Below are 22879 nucleotides of genomic sequence, written 5' to 3' on the forward strand. Positions count from 1 at the left end.
TCAGCATGTACCTGGCCTTAGGTAATTCTCACATGAGGTGAGCATTATCATAACCCCCATTTTGTGCAGGAAGAAACTGGAAGTTCAGAGAAGTGCACGGCTTACCCAGGTTCCCATAACCAGGAACCCAAGAGCTACATGTGGATGGGACTGTGTGTGTGTGTGTGTGTGTGTGTGTGTGTGTGTGTGTGTGTGGTGGGTTATGCATCAGGGGGCCTGGGTTGCACAGGGGACTCTGCTAGGCAGTTGTGTTGGTTTCTATGGCTGCATGACAAATCATTACAAACACCACAAATTTGTTATCTTCCAGTCTGGAGGCTGAAGGCCCAAACTGGGTTCCCCTGAGCTAAAATCAACATGGCGGACCCCCTAGGAGAAAAATCTCTTCCCTTGTCTTCTCTGGCTTCTAGAAGGCACCTGCATGGCTACCCATGACCCCTTCCTCCACCCTCAGGGTCAGCGGTGTGGCACCTGCTGATCTCCCTGTGGCTCTGATATTCCTGCCTCCTCCTTTCACTTGTGAGGACCTGTTTGATTCCTCTGAGCGACTCAGATAATCCCAGGCAGTCTCGTCTCAAGATCCTTAATTTAATCATAGCTGTAGTGCACCCATGGAGTTAGGAGGTATGTGGGGGGGGGTTGGGAGAGGAAGGTGCTTTATTTATTTATTTGTTTGTTTTTTGTTGGTCGTGGGGCTTGAACTCTGGGCCTGGGCGCTGTCTCTCAGCTCTTCAGTTCAAGGAGAGTGCTCTACCCCTTGAGCCACAGCACCCCTTCTGGTTTTCTGGTAGTATATTGGAGATTAGAGTCTCACAGGCTTTCCTGCCTGTGCTGGCTTTGAATGCAATCTTCAGATCTCAGCTTCCTGAGTAGCTGGGTTTAATTACATGAGCCAGCGTCACCCAGCAGAGTCTTGACTTTTTTTTTTTTTGTCTGGTCGTGGGGTCTGAACTCTGGGCCTGGGCACTGTCCCTCAGCTCTTCAGCTCTAGGCTAGCGCTCTACCACTTGAGCCACAGCACCACTTCCAGCTTTTTTCTTTTTGCTTATGTGGTGCTGAGGAATCGAACCCAGGGCCTCATGCATGCAAGGCAAGTGCTCTACCACTGAGCCACCTTCCCAGCCCGAGTCTTGACTTTTGAGAGAACACTTCTCTCCTCCCCAGGACAACTGGTGGGGAGAAAAGCATAGAAGGTGAGGTTTGCCTTCCCCAGGGACCTGCAGCCAGGGGAAACTGGGGACCCAGCAAGAAGATTCCATTAGACTCCAGTTCGGGGGTGGGAGGCAGTGCCTGGGGAGGGAGGATGTGTCTTCGTGATCAGCCTGGGACTCAGGCCCCTACAGATCAGGGTTAGATCCAAGCTCTGCCTCCTCCGGGTGGCAGTCTGAGTGTGGTTGAGCAGAGGCTGGGAAGGAGGAAACAGATGGCGTCATGTGACCTGATTTCATCTCTGTGGGCAAACTCCTGCCCTTTCATTTCGCAACTATGGAAACAACAGCTCAGAGACATAAAGCACTCTTCCAGAGATCACACAGCTACTGAGCAGGGGCTGGGATTCTCCCTGGCGCTGGGCTTCCCAGGGCAAGGAAGGATTCTCATCTCACCCCAATGGCTGTCTGCATCCCACACAGGTGCGTGTGGGCCACATGCGTGCCTGTGAGATTTTCCTACTGGATTCTCTGTATCAGTGGCAGGGTGCTTCGGTTTACATGCATCTGTTTGAAAATGGAAATGGAAGACCGTAGCATTCATGGACTAGTTGTGTCTTTATAACGCGCACAAAACTGAATTTATCAACATATAAGTGAAGATCATACAGAATTATGACACACATACTGTCAATGCATTTGCCCCTCTTTGGAATTGGCTGTACAACTGTTTATACCAAGTCAGAATGTGGCCTCCGAACCTTCCCGGGCCTCTGTTCTCATTTGCAGGTGCTCTGGCCTGGCTGCTTCTCTTGTTGCTTTGGCTGTCCAGCCAGAACTCATCCCACGAGTCTTCAGTCACTGCTCTCTATCACGGTGATGATGTCAGATCTCACTCAGCAAAGCCTATGGAGGAAAAGAAACAGTCTTGAAAATGAAGTTGGAAAGGGCCTGGCTGGGTCTCCCCAGAGCCCCAGGTTTATCTCATTGGCAAACAGACAAGGGTTTGATCAAGTCAAGTTTTATGGGTCCCGTGTGTCGGCCTCTGGCTGGGTAGGAGAGGCTTAGAGACACTTTATAACCTCTCTTGGAGCAGAAATGATGGGCAGCTGTGGTGGCCAAACACCATGATGTTATGGGAGGTGGGTCTTCACTCTATGATGTCATAGGAGGTGGGGTTTCACTGCTCTGGCTTTGCTGGCTGCCAGAAGCTGTATGTTACAAGCAAAGTTAGTTGTCTTTGGGACAGAGTAGGGCTTCTCCTAGGTGTATTGTACACACTCACTATTTCCTTTCTTCTCTATAATATGGGCAAATGATCATCTGAGGAGGGAATGAAGGTCCCAGGGTAGCTTTACTCAGAGTTGAGGTTTATTCATTCCAATTTTCCCCAAAGGTGAAGAAGAAAAAATGCTTGATTTCATGCCTGGGGCTGGGGCTGGGGGTGGCTTTGAGCCTGAAGCGGAGGTGGTCCGGCTGAGGGTCTCCCTGATTGTCCTTTGAGTTTCCAATCAGCAGGCCTCTTGCTGGCCTCGGCCTGGGGCACCGCTCACGGCTTCGTTCGGTGACTCTTCTGTACTGGTGTGGGAGCCTGCAGCCTTTTTAGTACCTGGGGAGAACCCCCTGCTTCCCCCGGCTGGGGGCAGAGAGGGCAGAGATTGCCAGCTCCAGGGCCGCTGCTAGAACCAGCCAGTCCCCCTTCAAACACCCATTCCTTGGACTAGCTAGGTGACTGTGGACAAGTCATTTATTCCCATGTCTCAGTTTCTCCATCTGTGAAGCGGGACGGGACGTGAGTAGCACTTCTCTCAAAAGATGGCAATGAGGAGCAAAGGGTTAACCCAGAGGCTTAGGCCCATAGGAGCTACATCCTGGACAATAGCTGGTGTGTGTGTGTGTGTGTGTGGTGTGTGTGTGTGGGTGTTACTGGGGCTTGAACTCGGGACCTCACATTCTTACTTTGCTTTTTTAATCAAGGCTTTTTCTTTTTTTTTCTACTTCCGGCTTTTTGGTGGTTAATTGGAGATGAGTCCTACGGCCTTTTCTGCCTGGGCTAGCTTCGAAGCCTGATCCTCAGATCTCAGCCTCCTGAGTAGCTAGGATTACAGGCCTGAGCTACTAGGGCCCACTAACAATCGTTATTCTTGCAGTTAGACAGATCTGGGTTTGAAACTTGCCCAGAGGAATAAATCCTGTGTGGTTTGAGTGACCGAATGCCTTGACTTCTCTGGGCCTCTGCTTCTGTATCTGGAAATGAGCTTGGTCACTGCCCAGGCGTCTACGGGTACGTGAGGAAATAGGGTGTATGAAACTGCTTAGTCTAGGTCTGGTGCCCCGTGGTGGCCCAGGGGACCGGGTCTGCTCCCCGGGGGCCTCCGCCTCTCCTTGGCAGCTGCCCCGCCCTAGTTATGAAGCCCTGGCTGCTGCTGTCTGAGGGCAGGGCGGAAGTGAGGCTGGCTCCTTGAAGCTTCCCCTTTCCTGCCCCGGGTTCCTTCCCTCACAGCGATTCTGAGAAGAAGGGGACCATGGCCCCCCGAGCCGCCCTTGTCCGCCAGACCTGCTGTTGTTTCAATGTCCGGATTGCCACCTCGGCCCTGGCCATCTATCATGTGGTGAGCGCCAGCTGTGGGAGGTCCTGTCCATGTGCGTGTCTGTGTGTGTGTGTGTGTGTGCGTGCGCGCGCGTGGGTGTGCGTGTTGACCTTTGACTTACTATTGATCTCCTCTGGCAGGAGGGCTGCTATCTGCCATCTTTCGGTGGGACTCCAGGACAAAGCTTTTCTTACCCCAGGCTTCAGATGGAGGAATGGCAGTTTGGGGTGCTCTGTGTGTAGCCTGCAGGAAGAAACTGCATTGGAGGCTGAGATCCGGGGTGGTAGGGAGGACATAGCCTGGGACCCCAAACTCCTGGCTGAGAGATCTATCACAGGCCTGGCTTCGAGTCTTCTTAGGGCCTGAGCCCTTCCAGCCCAGGGCTGGAAGTCTCCCTTCTGTTTCCAGAAAGAGTCGAGGAGCTGAGTGTGGCCCATTCCCAGCTCAGCCAAACCATTGTGGTCTAAGGACACTCTAGACCATGTGCAGATAAGAGACCAGGGCTCTTCTTCAGAACTTGCTGGACACTGCTCACCCAGTCCAGTCTCCAGTCACCTCACAGTGGCACTCTGGGAAACTCACAAGCCTGCGGGACAGAGCTTCCCCCGTGATTGCTAGCTGGAAGCCAGGGTCTCTGTTCTGTCCCATCCGGATTTGTGCCCAACCCCCATATCCTGGCCAGCTCCCCCAGGTCCAGACGCCTTCCTGCTCTGCTTTGGTGACTCGGGGCCTGGGGTGAGCAGCATGACTCATGAACCTGGAAGAGCTTCCTCAAAATTAGCCTCAAGCGGAGGCCTGCGGTGGGTTGCAAGGACCTGGCTGCATCTGCTTCCAGTCGAACAGGGCAGGAGCGAGAGTGGCCGAGTGGGTAGCCTCACCCTGGTAGCACCTGGCCTCCGCAGCTCGCCTCCTGGCTTCCCTGCTCCTGGGCTGTGCAGCCTGGCATGACTTGCTTAACCTCTCTGAGTCTCTCTTGTCACCTAAGCAATGGTGATGAGAATTGCTGCGGGGTGGGGTTGCTGTGAGGAAGGAGGGATTGGTTATATCCACCGAGGAAAGCCTGACACAGTGGAGAGCTTTCCTGTGAATGATGCCCCAGGTGGCTCGTGGGCAAGGAGTCACCTGTCAGACCGTAGGGGCACGGAGTTTGTCCTGTTTGGCTCCTGTCCTGACACCCTGGCTGTGCCCACATGGGGACTTCAAGGCCTTCAGTCTGAAACTGCAAGTGTGTGTGTGTGTGTGTGTGTGTGTGTGTGCGCGCGCGCACGCGTGTGCACTTGAACCCATGGCCAGGGCTCTGTCCCTTAGCTTTTCTTGCGTAAGGCTGGGCTGGTGCTCTACCACTTGAGCCATTCCAGCTTTTTGGTGGTTCATTGGTGATAGAGTCTCACAGACTTTCCTGCCCTGGCTGGCTTTGATCTGCGATCCTCAGATCTCAGCCTCCCAAGTGGCTGAAATTACAGGTGGGAGCCTCCTGTGCCTGGCTAGGGACTACAACATTCTCGCAGGACAGCGAGGTGTGCAGAGATGGCCCTGTCCAAGACCCTGGGTCCCTACCCCCGCGCTGCCACGGGTGGACTGTGGGGCCTCCAGCAAGCCTGTCTCCCAGCCAGTGTCCCTTTGGAGGTAAGGGACTGGGTCCTGGCTCAGAGATTCCCGCCTCTGGGGTCCACTTAGGTTGGCCAGTGGCTCTGGGGGCCGAGGGGCCTGTGGTGGCCAGGAGTCTGCCTGTCTCTCTCGTGGCTGCTCTCCATTTCCTCTGAGTGTCACCATGATGGCCGTGGGCACGGTGGCTCTGTCGCCTTTCAGAGAATCTGCGAGCAGTCTTCTGGGAGCCTTCTGCTGATGTGTTAGTGTTGGTGATGGATGCTAGTTTCGAATAAAATGAAGGTTTTTTTTTTGGATCACACCATCTAATCCTGTCTTCTGTAAATGGTTTTGGGGTGTCCAGTCCCCATCTACAGAACTGTGTGTGGGCAAAGTGATCAGGGAAGACTTCCTGGAAGGTGGTGCCTTTGGCAGGAGGGGCAGGGAGGGCTTGGCCGTAGGCACTGTGGATGGGAGGAAGAAAGAGGCACACAGGTGTGTGTGTGTGTGTGTGTGTGTGTGTATACACGCATGCATGTGTATGCAAGCCTCTAGCTTATCCTTCAGATGTCCTGGCAAGAAGGCTGTGGTGTGTCCTTCCCAGAAAGAGCAGGGCTGGGGGCTTTCCTGCAGCCCAGCAGGCGGGCAACAGGTGTGCTGACAGAGCCTTGAACATCTGGCTGGAGGAAGAGAAGCCGCTGTCCAGATGTGCCAGTTGCCCGTGCTGGCGTCATCTGGAGCCAGCCAGGGGTGACCAGGGTGTACGTTGGGAGCTATTTGTGGACTTGGCCCCTCAGGGGAGGGTTAAATTTGGCCATGAACGTCCTGAGACAGCACCCCACTTCACTGATCACGGAGTTGTGGGGTGCTGTGATGGGAAGATCGTTTTGTGCATGGTGTGGTCCTGGGCCTCCGGCAGGGAGCACACTGTTGGGATGTGGCAGGGTCTCTGTAGAGGATGCTCGGGATGCCTGGTGCACACGCACGCACACCCAGGGAGGCAGAGGACTTTCTTTAGTAATCTCACAGCTCCTAAGTCAGCGCTGGAGGTGGGGACCTCTTTGCCTAGAACTCTGTCCCTCCCTGACCTCTTCTCCCCTGAGTTCCTGGAGTCTCACCATCGGAAGTGCAATCCACATCACACCTGCTTGATCTAAAAACCCACACAGACGTCCACTGCGTGCAGACAGAATGCGTCAGTGGCCGCTCGATGTGTGTCAAGGCAGGCTGTGGATTTGGAAAGTCCTCCTTTCTTCCCACTTGTTTCTTGCTTCCCTCCTACCCCCCTCCTTCTGCCCTCTCTTTTTCCCTCCCTCCCTTTATTGGTATTGGGATTGGAACTCAAGGCTCTGCACTCTTGCTCAGCCTACTTGCTTTGCTGTGACTACGCCACATGAACCACTCCTCTAGCCTAGATTTTTGCTGCTTATTTTGGAGATGGAGTCTGGCAGCCTTTTCTGCTTGGGCTGGCTTTGAACCTCAGGCCTCTGGATCTCAACCTCCCAAGTAGCTAGGACCACAGACATGGGCCATGGCTGCCAGGCTGCGATCTCTATTTCCGCCTTGGTACCGGACGTGTGTACAATGTCTTAAGAGTGTCTATTTCACTTTCCAGGCAGCATTTTGATTTGCAGAAGATGGGAACACGGTACAGGGCACTCCAGTGCGTCTGACCCAGGTTTCCTATAGCCGAGGCCTCATATGGGTGTGGTATGTTTGTCCCAGTGGCCACCGATACTGACGTGCTGGTGTTAAGTAGTCTGTGTCTATCCAGTGTTGGTTTGTCTTGTCTCCTTAAGTGCTCGGGAACCCCTGGGCTGGAACAGCTTCTGACTCTCTTTGCTCTCTGTGCCCTTGACCTTGGTTTTGGGAGGGTTTTACACACACACACACACACATGCACAGCCCACCACAGAGCTGGGGCTTAGGCTTGGCCTCCCTGCGGGCGACGCAGCTGTAGATGTTACTGGGGACCCTTCCCTGGAGGCCGTCCATTCTCCCCGTTTCTCACATAGGCCAGCAATGATCATAGGACGCAGTGGGGACTCATGCTGTTCATTTTATACCAAGTTACCACCTGCCCAGTGCTGCTGTAACTTGGTCAATGTATTCAGCACTCTCTCTCTGTGTGTGTGTGTGTGTGTGTGTGTGTGTGTGTGTGTGTGTGGAGTGTATGTTCACATACCAGGGCTCAGACTTGGCTTCTTCTCACTCAGCTTTTTTTGCTCAGGGCTGGGGCTTACTTAAGCCACATCTCCAATCCAAATGCAGTTACTGTATTTTTGTTTTTTTTTTTGGTTCTGGGGCTTGAACTCAGGGCCTGGGTGCTGTCTTTGAGCCTCTTTGTGCTCAAGACTAACGATCTACCACTTGAGCCACAGCACCACTTCGGGCTTTTTCTGAGTCATTCATTGGAGATAAGAGTCTCCTCGACTTTCCTGCCCCGCCTGGCTTTGAACAGTGACCCTCAGATCTCAGCCTCCTGAGTAGCTGAGGGATGACAGGCTTGAGCCACCAGTGCCCAGCCCAAATGCACTAGTTTTTACAGCCAGGCATCCGTGTTGTTTATGGAGGGAGCCCACGGGCTGCAGCTCTGTCCCCAGGCTGCCCAGATGACCACCCTGGCCGGGAGACAGTCCCCGCTGCCCCAACCTCTGGGTGAATGTCGGTGGGTGATAATGCTGGCTGTGGGGGGGGGGCAGACACAGGTGGGTGGGGCAGGGCAGGGCCCGGCTGGGACGGGCAGGATGTGGTGCAGCTTCGCAGACGCCTGAGGTCTCTCAGGCTGGCACCGTGGGGGGGGCAGGCGCTGGCGTCCCAACCACAAGCTGCCATCTTCCACCTGTGGGTAAAGGCCGATGTTACCATCACTGGTAAAATGGAGAGCGGTGAGGATGGTAACAGAACGGCCAGAGGAGAGACCAGAGCTAGCAGAGGCTCTGTAACAATGGTGATGACAGGCTTGTCATGTGGAGGGGGAGGAATCTGTGCTCTGGAGATAAACAAGAAGCAGAGGCTTGGGGAGCGGCTTGAGGGGTAGATATTGCACAAGAAGAAGCTAACCAGGCTGCGCTCCATGCCTGGAGCTCAGCTCTGAGCTCACAAACGTCTGTCCACAAAGAGGTTAATGCTGGGATTGCCCTGGGATCTGCCTTCGGGATGACTTGTCTCCCTGTTGTCTGTCCTGGTGTGTGTGTGTGTGTGTGTGTGTGTGTGTGTGTGTGTGTGTGTGACAGCACTTCCTGTGCCCCAAGGTGATAAACCGTGTCAAGTATCATCAGCTGGGCTCTGCTGTACCCAGGGCCTTTGCACGAGCCACTGCTGCTCGTGGTGGCCTCTGGCCAGCGCTGTCTGCTCTTCCCCAGCCCCAGCCACACCTCTCTCCCCCTCCTCAACTGTTACCATTTGCCAGGGGCCTCCCGTGGGCTGCTCTGAGCCCGTGGGTCACCGCAAACCTGTTCACTAGAGATGCACTCCTGTTCTTCCATGTGCCCCTCATGAAGTCACCTGCCCCCATTGCCTGCTGGGAAAAGGCTCCTGCCACACTGTTTCTGCTCAGCAGCTTCCCTGAGCCCCACCCTGGACGCCCAGTTCCCCTCTGTCCCTGAAGCCTGCCTGCTGATCCCTGTGGGTTGTGTTCGGTCTGGCCTGAGTCATCTTCATAACCGCCAGGCCCTGCCAGTCAGTCTCTAGGCTATGTTTTGTGTGTGTGTGTGTGTTTGGGGCTGGTCTTGGGGCTTGTACTCAGGCCCCAGGCGCTGTCTCTGAGCTTTTTTGCTTTTCTACCCCTTGAGCCACAGCTCTACTTCTGGCTTTTTTGGTGGTTAACTGGAGATAAGGGTCTCACGGACTTTCCTGAGCAGCTAGGATGACAGCTCCTGGCCTTAGGTTAATCGTTCTAAGTCATTTACCCGCAGCAATGTGTAGATACCCCTACATGCGGGTGGCGACCCTGGAGCCTCTACCTGTTACGATACTGGCCAGGCCAGGCTCCAGTGGCTCACATCTGTCATCCTGGCTACTCAAGAGGCTGAGATCTAAGGATTGCAGTTCAGAGCCAGCCTGAGAAAGTCTAAAATGAACCACTTAACAGCTGGAAATGGAGGTGTGGCCCAAGTGGTAGAGTGCCAGCCTTCAGTGAAACAAACCTAAGGGACACCGTCCAGGCCCTGAGACGAAGCCCCAGTATTGGCACAGAAGGGGGAGATGGGGAAGGAAGAAAGAAAAGGAACAAAATTGGACAGGGTCTGCCCCGGGCCCTTCGTACCTCCTCCTGATCACTGCCCTGCCCTGCAACCTCCACCCCTGTTGGCGTGGCGTGGAGCTCTCCCGGAGTCCCAGCACCTGCTTCCAAGCTGCATAGTATTCCACAGTGCCTTCCTGGAAGAAGCTGGTCCGTGTCCCTGGGGGAGGAAGCTGGGGTTGTTTCCATTTGAGGCTGTGACAGAGGGAGGTGTGTGGCTGTTGGGATATGTCTGGGGTCCTCATCCATTGAGATGATGGGGAAACTGAGGCACAGGAAGAACTAGCCTGCTGAGAGCCACCCGGGGCTTCCATAGCCTCAGCCAGAGCCCCGGAGCCCTGCAGACCCCAGGCCACCCCGCCAGGGACACAGGGCCGGGGTGGGTGCCATGGCCCGTCCACCTGCCCAGTGCCGCCTCCACCTCCTGCAGCCCGCCAGCTGGTCCCCCACATTCTCCCCTCCCTTCCCGTGTCTACCCCTTTCTCTCGGCGTGGTCTGCAGGGTCGCTGGAGAACGAAATAGAACTTTGCCCGGCCTCTGCCACTTCCTCCAGCCCTCGGCTTAGAAGGGAAAGCAAGGGGAACCAAAACGAGCCACAGAGGGAAGAGGCCGGAAAAGCAGAACAGAGAGAGGCATGGACAGGGGGAGGGCAGAGCGGCAGGCGGCCTGCGGTGTGGGATGGTGCCCGGAGCTGGCTCTGGCTGCACCCGTCTTGCTGTGTGATCCTGAGCTGCTAGCTCTTCTCTGGGCCTCCCTTCCCCATGGGTAACAGCTCCCTCAGGGATCCAAACACACTTGGGCCTGTGCATGTGCCGTTTCCATTTCTTGCTACTTTTTCCTCTTTTGGAAAACTCCTATTTAGCCTTCAAAGCCTCACTCAAAAGCTTGTTAGTGAAATCTTCTCAGCATCTGCTGCATAGCAGTGATCTCTCCCCAGTTGTCCCCACGGTGACTGTGAGCACACTGTCCACACCTTGGGTTCTGCAGGTCTCGGTGGACAGTTCGTGCAGACAGAGTGCCGACCGTGGCAGGTACTGAGGTTGCCTTGCCGTGGGCTGGCTGTGTGTGTGTGTGGGGAGCGTCTGCTTCCTCACAGCAGCCCGGGAGGGACCTGAGACTGGACAGATCAGTGGCTTTACTCAGTGTGTGCTGATTGAACTCAGGGCCTGGGCTCTGTCCCTGAGCCTCTCTGTGCTCAAGGCTAGCATTCTATCACTTCTGGCTTTTTCTGAGTAGTTGATTGGAGATAAGAGTCTCACGGACTTTTCTGTCCCGACTGGCTTTTTTTTTTTTTTTGGTCGGCCATGGGGCTTGAACTCTGGGCCTGGGCGCTGTCCCTCAGCTCTTCAGCTCAAGGCGAGCGCTCTACCACTTGAGCTACAGCGCCACTTCCATAGGAGTCTCACGGTCTCTCCTGCCCGGGCTGGCTTTGAACCGAGATCCTCAGATCTCAGCCTCCTGAGTAGCTAGGATTACAGGCGTGAGCCACCAGGGCCCGGCCCCGACTGGCTTTGAACTGTGATCCTCAGACCTCAGCTTCCTGAGTGTGAGCCACTGGTGCCTGACTTAGCCACTAGCTTTTACAAAAACATCGTGTGTATATGTGTGTGTGTGTGTGTGTCTGTGTGTGTGTGTGTGTGAGAGAGAGAGAGAGAGAGAGAGAGAGAGAGAGACAGACAGTGAGTGCTGGGGCTTGAATTCAGGGCATTACACTCTGGATCGGCTTTTTCACGCATGGCTGGTGCTCTACTCTTTGAGCCATGTCTCCAGTCTGTCATTTTGCTAGTTAATTGGAGATGGAGTCTCTCCGATTTGTCTGCGCAGGCTGGCTTTGAACCTCGGTGCTCAGCCTCCTGGGGAGCTAGGACCACAGGTGTGAGCCACGGGCACCTGGCTCACCTCTGCACAGTCTTCCAGCCGCACCGGCCATGAGCCAGAGGGGCCTGATTCTGGGCCCGAGCTGGATGGGGGATGGAGGTTATCTGTCCGCAGTAGATTCAAAAGCCAGGTGCCCATCACAGGCTGGCATGGGACCCTAGGACCATGGGAAGGTGGAGACTAGAAATCTAGTCTCCCTGGAGGGTCCTCTGGTGGCAGAAAGGACGGACAGCCTGCATGGCTCACCCTAAACCTTGCAGGATTTCTGCCCCATTGGCCTTGCTTGGTTTAATGACTCCTAGTACAAATGGAGGGGGCTGTCCTGCCCCAGGGAGCAGCCCGGCCCTGAGAGGAGCCCAGAGCCCAGAGCGGAGGTACCAAGGCTCCATTGTAGCAGCCATGTGACCCAGGCCTACTTCACGCTCAGCCTCTGTTTCCTGGGCTGTGACCTGGGCTGAGAGGCCTGGCCAGCGGGGCTTGGAGCAGTTGAGGGCAGCATGGCTGTGCAGGAGCAGGTCTGAGCAAGTCAATGCTGCTTCATCTGCCTTCCCTCTCCCGCCCCCCCCCTTTTTTTTCTCTTGCTGGTTCTGGGGCTTGAACTCAGGGCCTGTGTGCTATCCCTAAGCTTTTATATTCAAGACTATCACTCGACCACTTGAAGCTACAGCTCCATTTCCAGCTTTTTGGTAGTTTGTGGGAGATAAGAATCTCAGATTTGTCTGCCTGGGCTGGCTTTGAACTGTGATCCTCAGATCTCAGCCTCCTGAATAGTGACCATTATAGGAGTGAGCCACCAGCAGGTGGCGCTGTCTACCTGTCACGATACACAAGGGGTGTGGGGGAAGGAGTCCAGCCAGCAGCGAGAGACCCTCCCATCTCCAAGCCTGAGCTTGAATGATTTAGTAGCTCCTCCTGAGAGCCGGTGTGGTCCTGTCTCTGTCAGCTCATCAGCTGGTCATGGCTGACTTACTTTATGAGCCCCATTGGACGGATGGGGAAACCGAGGCCTGGAGATGCCCACCTGTGAAAGGTACCTGTTGATCTAGGAGGCCTGTGGCCCTGAGTGTTCTATCCTCACCCCAGTCTTGAACAATAACACAGGAGCAGTGTGGGAGCCCCGCTGACCCATCTCTCTTCTCCCCAGATCATGAGCATCTTGCTGTTCATCGAGCACTCGGTGGAGGTGGCTCATGGCAAAGGCTCCTGCAGGTTCTCCAAGACTCTGTATCTCAGGATCGGTAGGTGTGGGACAGCCAGCCTCTCCCTGGCTGGGGAGGCGGGCAGGGCCTGGCCAGGGCAGATGGGCTGGGCAGTGGAATCCTTCCCTTCCCTTCCTCGTGGGAAAACTTCATCCCTGTCCCTCCCGGAGGCAAGAGGGCTCCAGGGGGCTGGAGCTGAGGTTGGCACTTCAAAAGCTGCCATCCCCATGCGCTGCCCAAGCCTGCCACCTCTGCCAGCAAGCCTCCTCTCTGGGGACTCAGGCCCCCAGGCTGCCTGTAGCCCCACACCCCTGCCATCTCTGCTCCCCAATCCGGCCATCTCCCCCTACCCATGGCTTGTGGCTGGCTCCTTGTCACCCGCAGGCCGCTCTGGCTAAGGTAGGCCCGAGGCGACTCCAGGTACACTCTGAGTCTTGTTATCTGACGTGCTCTGTTCCCTGTGCTGATCCTGCCCCGAGACTGGCTGTGACCTGAGGGCAGGGTCCGGGGCTCCCCTGTCTACTCTCAAGTCTCCATGCCAGCCGTTCCCAAAGTGTGGTCCTGGCAGCCCAGCTGGGGTCCCCAGGGGCACCCCGAGCCCTCATCACGCTCCCCTGCCTTCCAGCCAATGTGATCTCCAGCTTCCTGCTCATCCTGATGCTGTTTCTCATTAGCCTGAGTCTGCTGATCGGCGTGGTCAAGGTGAGGTCTGCTGTGGCCCAGGAGGGGGGTGTGGGGGGGAGAGCCAGGGGCTCCCAGCTGCCCTCCTGCCCCTCCTATAGGAAGCCAAGAGCCCCTTCCACACCTAGAGACCAACATACTTCCTTTGGGGGGAGCTTTCTCTCCCCACAAGACTCCCTTCCCCAATCTAATGGCCAGAGTTCCCTGATGGCTTGTACCCTCTTATCCCACGAGGAAGGATAGCTTTGGGGACAGGGGCCAAGGTGGGTTTTGTAACCAGCACCAGGAGCCAAAGAAACAGAACACGGAGACGTAGCTGGGCGCCGAAGGCTCATGGCTGTCATCTTTACTACTCAGGAGGCTGAGGTCTGAGGATTGCAATTGGAGCCTGGGCAGGAAAGTCTGTGAGACTCTCATCTGGGACTCAGGTGGTGGAGCACTTGCCTTGAGCAAGAAAGCTAAAGGAGAGCAGAGAGAGAGAGAGAGAGAGGAGCAAGCAGGCATACTCTAGAAATCCCAGGGCCTGGGAAGATGAACCCCTGGAGAGACAGTGACCAGAGGCTGTCAGATGTCCTCTCTGTCCCCTCCTCCCTGTAATGCGGACACAAAGCCCTTGCTTGTGGGGATCTCAGGGATAAGTTGAGGATGGGATGGTTTCCCAGACACTAAGACTTCTCCCACCTGTCCCCAGGTGGGCACGTGGGCCCGGGCAGGCCAGGCAGCTGGCTTGGGAGGGAAGGGGGCGCACAGAGACTTAGGCTTCGTGCCAGGGACCCCCTGACGGTGCAGGGCCTACCTTGCAGAGCCGGGAGAGGTGCCTGCTGCCCTTCCTATCCCTACAAGTCATGGACTTCCTGCTCTGCGTGCTCACGCTGCTGGGCTCCTACGTCGAGCTGCCTGCCTATCTCAAGTTCGTCTCCCGGACCCAGCCGGTGAGTTTCCAGCCCCGCATCTGGCTTGGGAAGGGGTGGGGCTCAGGCTGCTGAGGGCAGGGCCCCCGTTCCTTGGAGATGTCCCTGAGCTCCCTCACACCACCAGGCCTCTTGTGGAGGCCTCGGATGGAAGGACAGCCTATAGATGCGGGTCGGGAGGGAAGCGTGGAGTGAGTCTCACCACAGGCCGGGCCACCAGCCCCTGTCCAGCCACAGCCCCAGTCTTTCCCCTCCTTGGGAACCAAGATGAGGAATGACAAAGATGACATCATCAGTGGCCACCAATGAGTGTGGACCACCTTGGTGGCTGCAGCTGGTCAATGATGCCCTCTCTCCCAGCCCCCCGAACTCACTTTGCCCGGGTCCCCTGACATGTCCCTGAAGACCCCAGCATGCTATCTTGAGGAAGAGACTGATGTCCTGGGGTCTGGAGACCCTGACTCCAGCCCTGGGCTGGATCAGTCCTGATGTGGACATTTAGTCCCCTCTCCTTCCTTCCGTATGTTAAGAGGCTCTGATGTCTCTAGCTGGGCCTCTGAGTGCTGACCTCCATTCTCCTTCCTCCTCTCTGTCCTCCAAAGGGACATTCCAGGGTTCCAATGATGACCTTGAAGCTGATGGACTTTTGCCTGAGCATCCTGACCCTCTTCAGTTCCTACATGGAAGTGCCCACCTATCTCAACTTCAATTCCATGAACCACATGGTGAGTCTGGGTTAGAGAGAGGTCAGGCCTTTTCACTGGCTGTGTGGCTGTAGGCAAGTTGCTCTACTGCTCTGTGCCTCGAGGCTTTAGGTTGGTTTGGCTGTGAGGGATACAGTGAAGACATTTGTAAGGGTGAGGGAAGCAGTCCAAGAAAAGCAGGAAGCCAGACAGAGGTGTGGGCATAGGAGTGGCCTGCCTGAGCCCAGAAGGGCCCCAGACCAAAGAAGATTGTTTTCATTCCTGTCTAACAAATCACTCCAAGCATCCTGGCTTAAGTGGACTGAGGCTATATCACAGTGTTGTTTTGTTTAGGTAGCTGGTCACTGATAGTTCACACCTGTAATCGTAGCTACTCAGGAGGATGAGATGTGAGGATCCAGGTTTGAAGCCAAGTCTCTAAGGCTCTTTTTTAAAATAAATTTTTTTGTTGCCAGTTCTGGGGCTTGAACTCAGGGTCAGCTGCGTTTGCTCAAGGCTAGCATTCTATCACTTGAGCCACAGCACCACTTCCAGTTTTTTCTGTGTATGTGATATTGAGGAATTGAATGCAGGGCTTCACGCATGCTAGGCAAGCACTCTATCACTAAGCCCTTGTTTTTGGATGAAGCCTTGCTAATGTTTTGCCTGGGCTGATCCCAAATCTGCCCCCCACCCACCTCCCTACCCTCCTCCCCCGTTTCCAAGGCCCAGGATCTTGGGAGTGGTTTGCTGACTTCCTGATTCAGGGCCAGGTCAGAATGGCCATGGAACTGGACTGGGGGCTCCTTGCCCAACTACTCGCACAAGACCCTTCCCCACAGAGGGCTGGAGAGAGGGAGGACATGAAGACCCACCCGCCACCTCCTCCATGCCCTTCCTCAGCCCTCGCCCACTCTCAGGAGCAGAGGGCAAGACTTCCCCCCAGAGGTCATCTCATCCAGAGTGAGCTGGGCACTGCTGGTCAGGGGGTGTAATCTCCCGACTACTGCAGGATCAGATGGCGCCTGGCAGGAGTCAAGACTGTCTCATTGGTTACAGTACAGTGTGTCCCCCGGGCAGCCAATACCGCCAGCTGTCACAGTGCCCAGCTTCCCAGAACTAGGCCCCCTAGGGCACCCGCTGCACCTCCTTCTTTGAGTCGGGTCATCTTCCCCATGAGGCTGATGGTCACCTCTGCTGGGGGGGGCGTGGCTAGAGTTCCTAAGGGCCAGGGGTGGGGTTGATGCAGCCGCCACATCTGTTGCAGAATTATTTCCCGAGACAGGAGGACATGTCTCAGAGCCAGTTTGTCAAAATGATGATCATCTTTTCCATCGCCTTCATTGCGATTCTCATCCTCAAGGTGAGTGGTTCTCATCCTATGGCTCTGCGAACAGAGGCTGTGGCCCAGCTCCAGGCTCCCAAAGCCTCTCTTTAGTCATTGACCAGCTCTTCCCGACTCCAGGGGGACCCCTGGGGACATCCTGTGTCTGGACTTGGCTTGCAGGGGCCCCTGGATTCAGATGTCAGGGCTCAGTGTATAATACAGGCCAGTGCGCTGATCAAGCAGTGCATCTGGGGTAAGATTTGAACACAGACCCAGGTTTATCTGAGTCCTTCTTCCCCCACCCCTCCAGTCTCTCTGAAGCCTTGGGGGAGGTCCACGTCACAGCTCTGGGTGATGCTGGGATCTGTGGTCACATGATAGAATTTGGGCGGTGGAAGGAGAAAGGGGCGTGGTCTCATATTTTTGAGGGGGTCAGACCCACGACCTTTCGGTCCAGCTTCCGGTCCCAGGTTTGAGACATGGAGACACAGTGGTGTGGATTTGAAATAGTGTCCCCAATGGAGGGGCCAGGGGGCCATCTTGGGTGGTATACATACACAGAACATTCCTGAAGGCTTCATGGGGAAGACAGCGAGGAGCTGCTGTCCTGTGCTCTCCTGGAAGGCCCCCTCCCCCGTCCTACAGTGATTCCCCTCCCCCAGTCATATTTCCTGAGACAGGGCTCTCCCTCAGCCCCCATCTGCCTCCCTGGCTGCCCTGGCCTGGACAGATAACCCCATCTTCTGTCCACACACGCTCAACTAGCACTGATCATGTACACACCTGCACACACACTTTGTCTGCACACACCCACACCCACTAATGACAACACACTGCTTTGTAATCGGCCTTAAATGAATGCTGCAGTCAGGGCCTTATTGAATTGGGCCTCTCCCACCATCCTCTCTGACTCAGGGTGGGGAGGATCCCTCAGGGATCCCCCATCACTGGGGTATCAGACAGGATCTGAATGGCCATGACTGGGGGCCTGGAGGAGAACTCAAGTCCCGTAAAGCCCTGGCTGCGTGGCGGCCGAGGGCCAGGGGAAGGGCTGGACTGCTCTGGACCCGAGCTGTAGTAGGGAGATCTGAGCAGCAGGGGGGTGAGGGAGGCTCCCCAGAAGGCAGCCGGCATCCACCCCGGGCCGCTGGGGGTGGTGAGCCGGAGGATGGGAAAGGCTCAGCCTGGGCCCGGCTCTTCTCCAGGTCTACATGTTCAAGTGCGTGTGGCGATGCTACCAGCTCATCAAGCACATGAACGCGGAGGCCGAGAGGAGCAGTTCCAAGATGAGTTCCAAGGTGAGCCTGCCCACAGGATGAGCCCAGCTCCACCAAACCCTTCCTGGGCTGCTCGGGCCAGGTCCTTTTGTTTATCCTAGGACCTCAGTTTCTCATAAGGGTCAGACCAGAAGAAGAGTGTGTGTTTCCATGTCTAATCATCTAGGATTTATCTATCCATTCATCCATCTAATTCACCCACACATTCACTCATCCATCACCTATCTATTATCCATTCACACACTCATTTATCCATGTATGTTTCTATCCGCCCATCCATTCATTCTTTTACTCATCCATCCATCCACCGATCTACCCATCTATCCATCTAGCCATCCCATCCATTCATCCATCCACCTATTCATCCATTTACACATCCATCTATCCATTCATCCATTATCTATTCACACATCTAGTCATCCATCCATTTGTCCACCTGTCCATCCCATCCACGCACCCCCTCATCTATCCATTTGTCCATTCCTACATCTATCCATTCATCCATGATCCATTCATCCATCCAGTCATTTGTCCATCTAGCCATCCATTTATCCATCCATCATCTACTCATTCATTCATCTGTCATCCATCCATCCATTTATCCATTCATCCATCATCTGTTTACTCATTCATCCATTCATCCATCCATTCACCTATCTACCCATCTTCTCATTCAGAATTTACTGCCTCTCTTTTGAATTCATGTCCATTTCTGGGGTGCAGAGAAAACTGAGCTACCACCTTTTCCCTAGAGACTTACACAGGGCAGACTGAACCCATCAATAGAGCTATGTCTGTAACTCGGTGCAAAGCATGAACCTAGTCCTAGCTATGGGGAACACCAGCGAAGGCTTTCTAAGGGAGGTGGCTTTGGCCTCACCTTGGATGGTGAGATGAGTTTGCTGGGGTGGGGGAGGACGCTTTCTAGACAGAGGACAGGAAAGCACTTGGAAGCTTCTGTTTGGGAAGTGATGGAGGAGAACAGCTGTTCCAAAGGAGCCCACTTCTCTTCCGCAGAGTGGAGGTTGTATTAGTTTAGACATCCTTGGTCGTAAGTGACAGAAACTTAACTCAGTAAGTTAAGTCCAGGTCAGGCCTCAGGAGTCCTGGAATTAGGATGTGGTCTCCACCCCTCCAGCCCTTGACTCTGCTTCCTTTAGCTCAGACAGCCCTTCTCCATGGTGACAACACAGCTGCCCAAACCCCTTAGGCTGACATCCCACCCTTCTTGGTAACTAGAACAGAGAGAAATACATCTGATTGGACCACCACCACCTTCAGCTTCTGTCACTTGCCTGTTCCTAGGCCAGTGATGATCGCCAGGGGCAGGGTGACGGGGCCGGGGAGGTGGGATTCTGTGGATGTGAGGGACGGGAGCCCTGTTTCCGAGAGTATGTGTGCGGAGACCTTTCCTCAGAGAAGATGGCGCTTTGTTACACAAACCTGGCTAGGGCGTTCCCAGGGGGTGGCTGTCACAGAGGTGGAGTTTGAGTTCCTGGACCCCAGGGTGATGCTCGGCCCTCCTCTCCGTCTCTCCCAGGTGGCCCTGCCAACCTACGAGGAAGCCCTGTCTCTGCCCTCCAAGTCTCCAGAGGGGAATCCGGCTCCGCCCCCATACTCAGAGGTGTGACCAGGCCAGGCCCCAGCCCTGGAGCTGGGAGGGGCCCCGTGCTCCACAGCTGCTGCTTTGCTTTGGTGGGGTGGCCGCCTAGCTAATTACAGGACCATCTGCTGTGTACCCCTCTCCGGCTCACTCACAGTTGGGTCCCCTTCAGCTGAATGGCTCTTCAAAATGTTCCAAAAAAAAATCTACTCCAACAGTTGGGCTACTTTTCCATGAGCAATGCTACTTTTCAGATGACAGTTCTGGGTTTTTGGTGAGTTTGGTCAGACAGCCATTGGCTTGATCCATTGAACCAAACAGCTGAGAAGTAAGCCACACCGATCAGACCAGTAAAATAATTTGGTTAAACAATGAGCAATCCAACCAACCACCTGTCACTGAGCATTAGGATGAAGCCAGGCGCTGGTGGCTCACGCCTGTAATCCTAATGAATCAGGAGGCTGAGAGATGAGGATCACTGTGTGAAGCCAGCCCAGGCAGAAAAGTCTGTGAGACTCTTATCTCCAATGAAACCACCAAAAATATATCTGTGGCTCTAGTAGTAGAGCCCTAGCCTTGAGCGGAAAAAGCAAAGTGAACATGCAAGTCCTCAAGTGCAAGCTCTCTGCAGGAAAAAACCCATCATGATAAAGCTCATTTTGTCCTGCAAACAATTATACCCAACTAACCCAGCCACTGGCCACTCAGTCTGGCCGGTTTAGTGGTCCTGATCGGATTAATTCAAGGGGAATCCAAATGGCTGCCCACTCTCCGCAGGAAATCACGGTTATTTCCATCACCAGCATCCGCTTTGCACACAAGAGTGTTTGCTAAGAAGTTGTCCTCACCGCTGCCCAGGGCTGGCCGGTGCCTGGCAAGCTCCCTGGCTGGGTTACCTCAGCAGCCAGAGCCAGCTGTCCATCCGCCCCACCTGCCCGGCTGATCACATCTTCTGCCCAAGGATGTGGTCCAGCGAACCTCAGGCTGGACTCCCAACAGGCCGGTGTGTTGGAGCTTTCAGTCAGTCAAGGAAACCCTCTGTGGGCGGGTGCAAAGCCTGCTCTAGAGGCTGGTGTTTGGAGGTGTGTGTGGGGGTGTGCTCCACCCATCCCCTTCCCCTGTCTACTTCCCCGTGGGCTGGGATCCTCCCTCAGGGGAGTTAAGGCCCCCACGCCGGTCTCTGAGTCTGCTGGGGAGCAGAGGCTGCCCCCCTGTACCCTGTGTCATTGCTTTGTGCATCACTCAAAAAAGAGGTTTCAATAAAACAGCAGCAAGCTTGGTTCTGGCTCCTGGGGTGGCTTCCTCCTTCTACTTCTGTTCCAAACCCCCCCCCCACCTCCATGGGCTCCTTCAGCCCAGAAATGTCCAGGGCCCACGCCCTGCGTGTGAGCGCCGTGCCCTGGCGCTGTGTCAGCTCAGGCCTGGCTGACCATGTGAGTGGCCTGCTGTCTTCCAAGTCAGGCTTCAGCTCCACTTACCCGGACGGCACCTGCCCAGAGCCAGGGCCTGCCCTGGGCGCTGCGGTGACTTGCTTCTAATTAATCATGGATGGAGGGTGGGCGGGGGTGAGTGGGCAGGTCCACAAACCTTGAGAACGACCCCACCTCGGGGAGCAGCTGCTCAGCCTTGTCTTGAGTAGTAGAATGCGCAAGCCTGCCCCCCACCCCCATCCCCTCTGGGACAGGAGCTCTGAGGCCAGCGGTGGGACAGGGGGAGGGAAGGAGGGAGGGCAGGCATGGGTGTTCAGGCTGTCACTTGTTCACCTTGGCTGATTTTGTCCTGAAAGGTATTCCTGGGAATTCGGGGTAGGGGAGGTACAAATAACAGAGACCTCCATGAACCCAGATTTTTACTCCTAGCCCCTCAAAGTGATCATGGTTCTTAGCTGTCACCATAAATAAAAAGTCCAGGAACTTTTGGCATCAGGCATGGCCAGATCCAAGACTGAAGTGTCTCAAAAACAGCTCTTGGCTACTCAGGAGGCTGAGAGCTGAGAATTGTGTTTCCAAGCCAGCCTGGGCCAGAAACCCAGAAGTGGCACCGTGGCTCTAAGTGGTAGAGCGCCAGCCTTGGGTGAAAAAGCTCAGGGACAGTGCCCAGGCCCTGAGTTCAAGCCCCAGGACTGACAACAACAACAGCAGCGGCAGCTGCAGCAACAACAACAAAAATCCCAAACAAAAAACCAAACAAAATAAAAAGCCCCTCTTTCCTTTGCATTCTCCTGTACCCTGTGTGGCCTTGGATGTCCCCAGTGGGGAGCTGCCGGGCCAGGATGGGTTTTAGGACCCTAGGGAGGCCAGTGAAGAGATCCTGCAGGGTAGCAGAGAGGGCTGGGGGTGGAGAGCTGTTGGTGTTTCTTGGGGATGGTCCAGAGATACCAAGTGACCTTCCCAAGCTCACACAGCAATGAACCCTGGCACCATTTTTCTTACCCTGAGTGAAGGTTGTGGAGACAGAGGAGGGCTTTAGCCTATGTGAGCTCTAGGCTTTATGAAGATCATTAGGATGAGCCCCTCTCCAGAAGCGCCCATCAGGGGGAAGAGCAGTGGTGGTAGGAAGAGGAGCGGGGGAGTAAGAGGCTGTGGCTGTGTGTCCTGAGGCCCAGGAGCCCCTGGAACACTCCCTCCTCCCCCCGCCCCCTCCTGGCTGCCGGAGCCCTGGTGAGCTGTGTGGCTGGATTGTGCCCTGGTGTTGTGTGTGTGTGTGTGTGTGTGTGTGTGTGTGTGAAGTCCGCACAGCCTGCCAAGGCAAGCTAGCGGCCGTCGGATCTCCGGGCAGCTCTCCTGGGCCATCAATACCTCGCTTGAGGCCCAGACAGCCTCTCTTTGACAGCTGTGGGTGGGGGGGGGGGAGGCAGCCGTAGAGGGAAGGGCGGTCGCCCAAGCGAAACAGGCTGCTGGATGGAGAAGCTCAGGCTGTCTCCCGGGGGCCCGTGCTGGTGGCAGATCTGCCCCTCAACCCCTGCCACGCCCACGGATCTCCCGTGGCTTCCCGTAGCATGTGGTGGTGCATTCTTGGGGGCCAGGCAGGAAGGACTATGAGGCAGTCACCCATCGGCCCCGTGCGGGGCTGGGGTTGGACTCTGTTGGCCGCACTGGACGTGCGCTGGGCGCTCTGGACCTCTCTGGTCCTTGCTCTTCCTCTTAGGGAACCCACAGCCAGGCCCGCATTGAACTCTGTGCAATCTATGGAGGCGGAACTGTTGGGGTTACAGGACTCCTTCCCCCAAGAAGTTAAGGATTGAGGAATGTCTTTCTATATTGCCCAGGCTGGCTTCAAACAGAGGCTCAAGCGATCCTCTGTACCTCAGCCTCCCCAGCATCTGGAAATACCATGGTGCTGGCATGAAGGCTGACTTCTGATCGGATCTGAGGGCTCTAGACAGCTATCTTCTTCTGACTGGGGAGGTTGCTCCTGACAGCCAGTGCCCACGGCTGGGCGCTGAGGAAGAGCCAGTGCCAGGGGCACAGCTTACCTGGGACAGTGCGTTGAGACACTGCTGTCTCTGTAGGGGACGGATGGAGGGAGTTGGAGAAGGTCCGGGCTCAAAGCACCTGCCTGCCTGCCTAACTCAGGCTCGGCTGTGAGAGCGAACAAAGCGGGGATTTAGCACGTGACTCTGGGCTTGCTTGTTACTGCAGCCTCTCCCAACTCTCCGCGTCTATGGTTCACACTCACACATTCACAGATCTCTTTCAGAAGCCGGCCTGTGGCGTTAGCATGAAGACTACAGTGCCACACAAGAGCAGGG

General features: G+C 55.5%; 1 protein-coding gene across 1 annotated transcript; it reads left to right on the top strand.

Annotated features, from left to right (window-relative positions):
• Positions 1-3580: 3580 nt before the first annotated feature.
• Laptm5 (lysosomal protein transmembrane 5) lies at positions 3581-19333 on the top strand. The gene is made up of 8 exons (XM_013035144.1): positions 3581-3760; positions 12592-12685; positions 13272-13348; positions 14131-14259; positions 14841-14963; positions 16189-16284; positions 17454-17546; positions 19066-19333. The coding sequence occupies exons 1-8, from the start codon at positions 3674-3676 to the stop codon at positions 19153-19155; spliced, it is 789 nt and encodes a 262-aa protein (XP_012890598.1). The 5' UTR covers positions 3581-3673; the 3' UTR covers positions 19156-19333.
• Positions 19334-22879: the final 3546 nt, after the last annotated feature.

The sequence above is a fragment of the Dipodomys ordii genome, unplaced genomic scaffold (assembly GCF_000151885.1).
Source record: "Dipodomys ordii isolate 6190 unplaced genomic scaffold, Dord_2.0 Scaffold6, whole genome shotgun sequence".
Lineage (NCBI taxonomy): Eukaryota > Metazoa > Chordata > Mammalia > Rodentia > Heteromyidae > Dipodomys > Dipodomys ordii.